The sequence below is a fragment of the Rattus norvegicus genome, chromosome 13 (genome assembly GCF_036323735.1).
Source record: "Rattus norvegicus strain BN/NHsdMcwi chromosome 13, GRCr8, whole genome shotgun sequence".
Lineage (NCBI taxonomy): Eukaryota > Metazoa > Chordata > Mammalia > Rodentia > Muridae > Rattus > Rattus norvegicus.
The window spans coordinates 42,316,212-42,324,928 of record NC_086031.1 but is presented as its reverse complement, the minus strand read 5'-3'; the positions used below and the strand labels follow the sequence as shown (position 1 = coordinate 42,324,928).

The window sequence follows — 8,717 nt, the reverse complement described above, 5'->3', positions numbered from 1 at the left end:
CACAGTCTCTACATTTTATTTTTTAAAAGAAAGGCAGTCAGTCAGTTGTTTTGCTGACAGAATCAGGGCAGCACTGGGAGGAAAAAGTCAAACAAAAGTGACCTCGGTACAGCCCTGTACAACAAAAAGATGCTTTACAGCAAAAATAAGATCATTCTGGTTTTTTGAAAACTTTTATTTAATATTTAAGTAAGATTAGAAACAACAAGATTTTTTTTGAGGCTGATGAGTGCAAAGAGAAACGCTAAACATCAGTTATCACCTGATTAGCTCGCTTAAGTGCTCGGGGCTCAGACTACTCAGTGACATACCAATTACTGTGTGGCTTGAGAATCTTGCAGCAAAAAGTGTCCTAAATGAAACGCTGGGCTAGAGGGCTGTGAAGTCTGAGTAGGAAGTGGCGGTGGCGGGGGCAGCCTTGGCTTCTTTTAGGCTGAGCAGCTGGTTACCCTATTGATTAGACAAGGACCTAGCATCCAGCTACTTCATGTTCTGACTTTTTCAGGTTAAACAACTTAACTCACAATCTCTTAGCAGAAATAGACTATAATGGTCTGGAAACATAGAGCAGACCCACTTCCCCAGCAGAAAAGTGCTGAGTGGATCCTAAAGGAAGCAGCGGGGAGCGTACACTCCGGACTACATCTGCTGCGTGGAGTTCCCATTCCAAGTGTTGTTCTCATCTTCGCCGTCATCTTGAGTCCGCAGTCGGTATATTTTCCCCTCCTTTTTAAAGTCTTCTCCTCGTTTTTCCAGCACTCTTTTCCGGACAGGTTCCCTGAAGTAGGAAAGAAAAGATGACATAAAATAGAAAGCACACATCCCTCCAATTCAGGATCGGCAACCACAGTCTACTTGTACCTCTGTGGCAATACTCCTGAAGTTTATTAGTCTTTAATAACTTACTCTCCTTAGTTATGTAAGTCAAACTAGCCAAACTGCCCATTTTCCAGATGATTTATTAAACCCTAGAAGAACATGATCATTTGCTAACTGTTCCTTTAAAAAAAAACACCTCACACAAGTCGACACAATACTAGACATAGTTTACAGAGCATCCTAGGAGCTACACAGTTCCAGTTGTACCTTAACTGATTGAAACGGCCAGTCACCTGCAATTCTTTCAAAACCTTTACCAGTGACTTATAACCAAGAATAACTAGGACCTCCTTATTTGAAAGCAGGAAGGAAAGAGTCTAGGCTTAGAAAATCTTACAAACAACAGAAAATGGGAAGCCCTTTCCTTCCTTGAGAAAAGTTTGTTTGTTTTTTTTAAATTCTTTCCCTCTTCCCCCTCCTTCCTTGAGAAAAGTTTAACGATTCACATGGCATCCTACTCCATAGGATTGTAATTACGACTTAATATTTCTACTACTCTTCGGCAAGACTAAGGTACTGACCTTGGTGCCTAACAGTCAAGATAAAGACCACACCAGCCAATCACAGTATCCATATATAATCACTGTAGTGGTTTGAATATGTACTATTTAGAAGTGTGTTTTTGTTGAAGGAAATTCATCACCTTGGGTGTGGGCTCTGAGGTCCTACGCTCAAGCGCCACCTACCATGGAAGAGAGGCTCCTGGCTGCCTGAGGAAGTCTGAGTCTCCTGGTTGCCTTCTGACCAATGTAGAACTTTTGGCTTTTCCAGCACCATGCCTGCCTGGATGCTGCCAATCTTCCTGCCATGATGATAATGGACTGAACCTCTGAACCTGTAAGCCTGCCCCAAATAAAGGCTGTCCCTTATAATAGTTTCCATGGTCATGGTGTTTCTTCACAGTAATGAAACCTTAACTAAAACAGCCCCAAAGAATCAGTGAATCATAGGACTAGGTGTCTCCAGACAGCAGAGTGACAGCTTCCAAAATATTTCTCCCTATTCTTTAGCAAGGCCCAAGAGAAGTGAGTGTAGTGGTCAGCACCTATAATCCTAGCCCTTGGGAGGAAGAGGGAGGAAGGTCAGAAGTTTGAGGTCACAAACAGTTAGAGGTGAGCCCAAGTAGCCCTGCAAGATGCAAGCTAACAGAATATATGTAACAGGAATAGATATTATTTGTTAGATGGTGGTATAACCTCTTTCTGTATAATAGTTCCTGTTAACTTGTTTTGAATATGCCATCAGAGTATGGGCTAAAGCTATCAGTGCTGTCCGTACAACCAAAACTTTGATCTGTAATGAAAGTGAGGCATTTGGTTAAAGAATTAAAAGTAAGTCAGAAGACATTCTTATTCTTTTTGTGTTTTGCATTCTCCTTTTGGCTCAGGATTTCACTATATCCTAGAAAGGACTCAAACTCATGATCTTCCTTATCCACGACCAGGCTAAACTCATGATATCATATCCATCCCACCTCCACCCTGACCCCCACTCCCACACCAGTGTGGTGGCACAAACCTTTAATCCAGCCCTTGGGAAGCAAAGGCAGATGGACCTCTCTAAGTCTGAGGTCAGCCAGGGTAACATTAGGACCCCATCTCAAAAACAACAAAAACCATGGCTAGCAAGAAAGACACTACATACTTTGGGGGAGGAAACCATATTGGTTATCATGGAATAAAGAGTGTTCAGTGGATGGGGGAAAAGAGGCAAAGTTGCTTTACTAGCACCAAGGGTTAAGGGCACCACTGGACGTGACCTGTGTATTTCACTAGCAGAGAAGACGAGAACACACACCTTTTCTCTGACTTGCTGGATGACGCCGAGTTTGAAGGCTCTGTGGACGTGGCTCTTGCTGAAGTCTGTGCAGGAGGAGGATTACTAAATAAAAAATTGCTAATTAGTCTCCATATGGCCAGGAATGGATAAAGCACCGTTCCCAGTAATGTCCAAATGTCTCCACTAGAAGAGGGGACAATGGATGTGGCTGGCCGTCCTGCCTAGAAAAGAAAAAAAAAAAAAAAGATTAAAAATTAACAAAGAAGTAAAGGTTATATCAATACAATCGAATCACATTTGGGTCTTAGATGCTCTTTTTATTTGGAAATAAATCCAAGGAAGTAAAAATGATCATCTACTTCTTTCTAAGTGCCCATGAACTTATGGGGACTCCTAGAGCTGTTTTCACTATTTATTTATTTTTATTGAGGCAGGGTCTTACTATGTATGTAGCTCTGGCCATCCTGAAACTCACTCTGTAGACCGTACTGCCTCACAAATATCTGCCTGCCTCGGCCTCCTGAGGGCCAAGTGTAAAGGAAGACACCATCCTGCTCTGGTGAGCTGTGTTTACTTTTGAACGAGTAATTTTATGTATGTGTGTCTATGTGTATGTGTGTGTCCATGACTGTCTGTATGTGTGTCCGTGTGTGTGGCCATGATTGTCTATATGTGTGTCCATGTCTGTGTGTCTGTGTGTCCGTGTGTGTATGTGTGTCCATGACTGTCTATCTGTACATCACATGTATCACCTGGAAGTAGAGTCACAGACAGCTGTGAGCCACCCTGCTGGGACTAGGAACTAAAGCTGGGTCCTCTGCGAAAGCAGCCAGTGCTCTTAACTGATGAGCCATCTGTCTAACACCTCACAATACTTGGCTTAAAAAAAAAAAATCTAGTTTTCTTTTATGTGTTTTAATGTTTTTCCTGGATGTTATGCATGCATACTAGGTACGTGCTTGGTGCCAAGGCAGGTCAGAAGAGGATATCAAATGCCCTGGAACTGGACAGCTGAGGTTTCAGAGCCCACAAAACATTAGCACACAGATTTATAAAGCACAGGATAAATAAATGGACTATAAATTGATCTAATTTTGGCTACTTTGTTATTTTAATTACACAGCCGTTTTTCTTCTTCAAATTCTAAGAAATGATCAAGAATAGAACAGACAGAACCCAGAACTGTACACTTACTGGCAGCAGCACCACAGAGGCGCTGGGGGCCAGCTCCAGATCCAGCAGCTTCCTCTTATAGTCCTCTCTGGTGAACTCTCTTCTGGGAAACATAGTTGCTAGTGAAAAATTACCATATGTGTTGCCAACAGTCTGAAACAGAGCAATGAATTTTAAACCTTACAAAGTTGCCTTTAAGAAATAAAGAACTAGGGCTGGAGAGATGGCTCAGTGGTTAAGAGCACTGACTGCTCTTTCAGAGGTCCTGAGTTCAAATCCCAGCAACCACATGGTGGCTCACAACCATCTGTAAAGGGATCCGATGCCTTCTTCTGGTGTGTCTGAAGACAGCAACAGTGTACTCATATACAAAATAAATAAATAAATCTTTAAAAAAAAAAAAAAAAGAAATAAAGAACTAGTTGGGGATTTGGCTCAGTGGTAGAGCGCTTGCCTAGCAAGCACAAGGCCTGGATTCGATCCCCAGCTCCAAAAAAAAAGAATAGAAAAAAAAAAAAAAAGAAATAAAGAACTACCAATACGCATTGTTTTAGATTCTAGAATGATTGTTATAATTAAAATTACCTTAATTTATGAAATTCAATTAGACATAGATTTAAAATCACTTAGAAAAACCATGTTTCAAAAAGTAGCTGAGAAATACCAAATCCAAATGGCTTAAAATTTTTTAGCATCTAAAAAAGACCACTGCCTTCCTTTATTACAACTGCTGCAAGTAAGTGGAGGGCTACTGAGAAGCGTATGTCTCTTGTGCGAGCCAGCTAGGGAGAGAGCTGACCTTCATACTGTAAAACTTGAAAGGCACCTGTCCTAGGAGAGCTCCTCTGTGCTGACTGGACTACGTATTTTTGTTTACTAAAGAGCACTGAAAGATCTATGACCTACAGTTCAAATTCCCCAACCCCCTTCTCTCTCTCTCTCTCTTTTTTTTTTGAGAGACAGGGTAGACACCAGCCTGGCCTTGAAGTAACAGATTCACTTGCCTCTGCCTCCCAAGCACTGTGATCAAAGAGGCAGGCACAATGCCTGGCTTTAAAAACAAACAAAACTGTGACAACAACAAACCCCAAATGTGATGGAGACATAAGCACCTAAGGTAGCAGATGGTCCTGTTCCCTTCTCAGGGGTCAAAACACAAAATCAGCTGAGCAGTCATCATGATGAGTAGACAGAGAAAATGTCATATAAACACTAATAAAGCTTTATTCAACAGAATAAAAAAAAGAAATTATGTCATTTATAGGAAAAGTAGATGGAGCTGGAGAGCATATAGAGCAAAGCAAGTCAGACAACCACCACAGCCTTCTTGTATGTGCACCCTAGATTTTGATATACAATGTGTATGCACTAATGGGTGCACACAAAGCATCTGTGACAGAAGAGCAGAAGATACATCAGGACTCGGGAAAGCAATGGGGAGAGGGAGGGGCTAGTTGATGTGAACATGAAAATGTTCTGTAACACACTGTGTCATAATTAAAAATCACTACTTTGTACATTAATTTAAAAACAAAAGAACATGTATTTGATATAAAAAGTAAAAGGAAAAACAAACTACTGGACAATGGACCAGTAAGATGACTCAGTAACTGAAACCATCTGTGATGTCAGCCTGAGGACTTGAGTTTCACTCTAGAGCCCACTGTAACAGGACAATCAAGCCCTGAACGCTGTTCTCAACACACGTGCACACATTCACCCGCTCTCAAACACCAGCCATAAATAAAGTTATAAATAAGAATAAAAGGATCATAAATAAAAACAAAACAGGAAAAAATGGTATCCATAGAATGCTGCAATGGGGCTTGCCTATGCGTTAAAGAAATTAATGGTCATTATCACTTCTGAAAACATATTTGGAGACATGATCTCAATGAGTGGGCTGAGCCATTCCAGATTTTTAATAAGAAATACTGTAACGATCCAAGTATGTGTTGGTGAGTCACTAGATTAAGTTTTTCAAATGCTAGCAAAGACCCCAGCTGTACAAAAGCACAGCTGCCACTTTGCTGCTGCTTTTACTTGACAGGACAGCGCTGTGTGGGAGGTTGGGGTGCACACTGTGGCACATATGTGGGGGCTGTGGCAGTCCTCGTTTCCCACACAGGCCTCCATGTACCTGCAGCAGCTGTAGTAAAGCAAGCCTTGCGGGGTCCTCAAGACAATGAAGCAATGAAGCAACCATCTGGAGCGAGTCCTGCAACTCTTGAGGCATGATCCCTTATGACTCCACATGATGGAAAGACTATTTTGAGGAGTAGTTTGGTGAAAAGGTCTAAATGTATTATTCCAACTTTCTAATTTTAACCTTGAAGTCATGAGAAAAATTCTGGTACATACAAAGAGCTAAGATCTCAAAGGAGGATTTATACCCAGAATCCATTTGAGTCAGGTCTAAGAGAGAAAAACAAAGTACTGGAAAGTACTTCTATCTTACTTCCTATGTTATCAAATTTCACAACACTCAGATTTTGAGTAAGCCCACACACACTTTTGAAGTAAATTCCTGATCTTTTGCCTTGACCAATAGAAAAATAATCAACTTTCAGAAAACAAAGGAAAACCTTTCCTTTCTAGGACAGACAATTCTTAGATCTGACATCTAGGAGACCACTTATTTTTTCATTCCTCTTGCTAAGCATGACAGTAGAACTTTCCTGAGCCTGCCGTACACTGTGATCATGTATAACACAAGCCAGAAATCTGTCTGTCTCAGGGCTGTCTCCTGTATTTCTTCTGGAGCTAAGTCAAAACTTATCTATATCTTTCAAGTTCTGCTTTGAAACGTCTCCCTCCTGCAAGGTTTTACTAACCTACACATCTATTTTTATAAACTTACCTGTGCAGCAAACTGCCTTGCTTCTTCTAAAGGAGCATCAGAAGGAAACTGGTTTGTAAAGGAAGAACCATCAGGCAGCCGGAACTGAATTCTTGCAATGGTGCTATGAAAAGAGAAGAGTCAGTTTTTTTTTTTACCTACAGTGTCATCAACTATCAAACATAGGGCTAGTGACACAGCTCTGTAGGTTAGGACTTGTTCCCAAACTTGATCACGAGCCTGATCCCCATGGTGGAGGAAGAGAACTGACCTGTACAGATGCACCCTGGCATGCTCTCCCACCCCTAGAATTGGTTTTCTTCCTTCCTTTCTAAAGTTCAGTTTGAGTAAAAATTTATTTTCTTAGGTAGGAAAGATGACTCAATATGCAAACCCATCAACCTGTACGGTATCACTTGAGAGGCTAAAACAGGAAGATCACAAGTTAGAGGCAAGCCTGGGCTACAAAGTCAATGAAACTTTGTCTCAAAACAAAACAAGGGCTTGGTGAGATGACCTAAACTCAGTTAAGAGCTTATCTCCGTGGAGGAAGGAGAAACCTAACTCCTGAAGGCTATTGTTTTCAGGAATTATCATAGATTCCATGACACACACAGCCTCCATCCCAGGCCCACAATGATAAAAAAAAGTTGCTTTAAAAAAAAAAAAAAACAAAATAATAAACAGCTATCACACTAATAGCAGAATATTTCATTACTTCCCCAAATCACCCTGAGCCCATTAGTAATCACTGCCATTTCTCTCTCAGGCCCTAGCAACTATGAACAGATTTGCCTAGTTGGGACCTTTCATCTAAAAGAATCATATTACATACAATCTTCCACACAGCATTATGTTTTCAAAATTCATCCAAACTCAAGAATCAAAGTTCTTGATTCAATCTGGGAAGTGGTAGTGCATGCCTTTAATCCAAGCACTCAGGAGACAGAAGCAGACAGATCTTTGAGGCTAGCCTGGTCTACAGAGTGAGTTCTAGGATAGTTAGGGCCACAAAGAGAAACTCTGTCTCAAAAACACCAAAACCAAATGCAACTAAAAGTTCTTGATTTTTTTATCATTTAATCTACTCTTTTATTTGTATTTAACTTTTAAAGATTTATTTATTATATATGAGTACACTGCAGCAGTCTTCAGACATACCAGAAGAGGGCATCAGATCCCATTACAGATGGTTATGAGCCATCATGTGGTTGCTGGGACTTGAACTCAGGACCTCTGGAAGAGCATTCAGTGCTCTGAACCACTGAGCTATCCCTTCAGCCCCACTGTTTTATTTATTTTCTTTTGGTTTTCCAGACAGGACTTCTATAGATAGCCTTGGCTCAATCTATAGACCAGGTTGGCCTCAAACTCAGAGATCCTTTTGCCTCTGCCTCCTGAGAGCTGGGATTAAAGGCATGAGTCATTACCATCTAGCTCATGTACAAATTTTTGTGTGGACATATATTTTCAATCCTTGTACTAGCCAGTTTCATGTCAACCTGACACAAGTGAGAGTCATTAGAGAGGGAGTCTCAACTGGGAAAATGCTTCCATAAGATCTGAATTACTAACCATTGAAGAAGAGCCCAGCCCACTGTGGGTGGTGCCACTTCTGGGCTGGAAGTCCTGGATTCTAAGAAAGTAGGCTGAGCAAGCCAGAAGAGCAAGCCAGTAAGCAGCAGCACTCTTTTTTTTTTTTTTTTTTTCTTTTTTTCGGGGCTGGGGCTGGGGATCGAACCCAGGACCTTGCGCTTCCTAGGCAAGCGCTCTACCACTGAGCCAAATCCCCAACCCCAGCAGCAGCACTCTTCCATGGCCTCTGCATAGTTCCTGCTTCCATGTTTCTGCCCTGTTTGAGTTCATGTTCTAACTTCCCTTAAGGATGAAATGTGAGGTAGAAGTGTAAGCCAAATAAACCCTTTCTCCTAAGTTGCTTTCATCATGGTGTTTTATCACAGCAGTAATCGCCCTAACTAAGACAACCCTCTTGGAGATATATTTAAGAGTGAGTGCTGGGCTACCTCTCCTCTGGTAACTCCATGTT

The 8,717-nt window shown here is 41.3% G+C and overlaps 1 protein-coding gene and 1 non-coding gene across 5 annotated transcripts in view; both read right to left on the bottom strand.

Moving 5' to 3' along the window:
• Nucleotides 1-8,717, bottom strand: part of Ubxn4 (UBX domain protein 4) — a 32,583-nt gene continuing 23,866 nt past the window's right edge. For 2 of the 4 annotated variants that reach the window (XM_039090690.2, XM_063272285.1), the window contains exons 10-12: nt 6,692-6,794; nt 2,677-2,879; nt 158-778 (exon numbers count right to left, since the gene is read on the bottom strand). In XM_039090690.2, the coding sequence (XP_038946618.1) occupies nt 640-778; nt 2,677-2,879; nt 6,692-6,794 (445 nt within the window). In that variant the 3' untranslated portion in view covers nt 158-639. Of the gene's footprint in view, nt 779-2,676; nt 2,880-3,852; nt 3,985-6,691; nt 6,795-8,717 lie in introns of all 4 variants that reach the window. The other 2 variants (NM_001012025.2, XM_006249699.4) reach the window with 2 other exon arrangements.
• Trnap-agg78 (transfer RNA proline (anticodon AGG) 78) lies at nt 8,391-8,471 on the bottom strand. The gene has a single exon. It is a non-coding gene; the product is annotated as a tRNA-Pro (tRNA).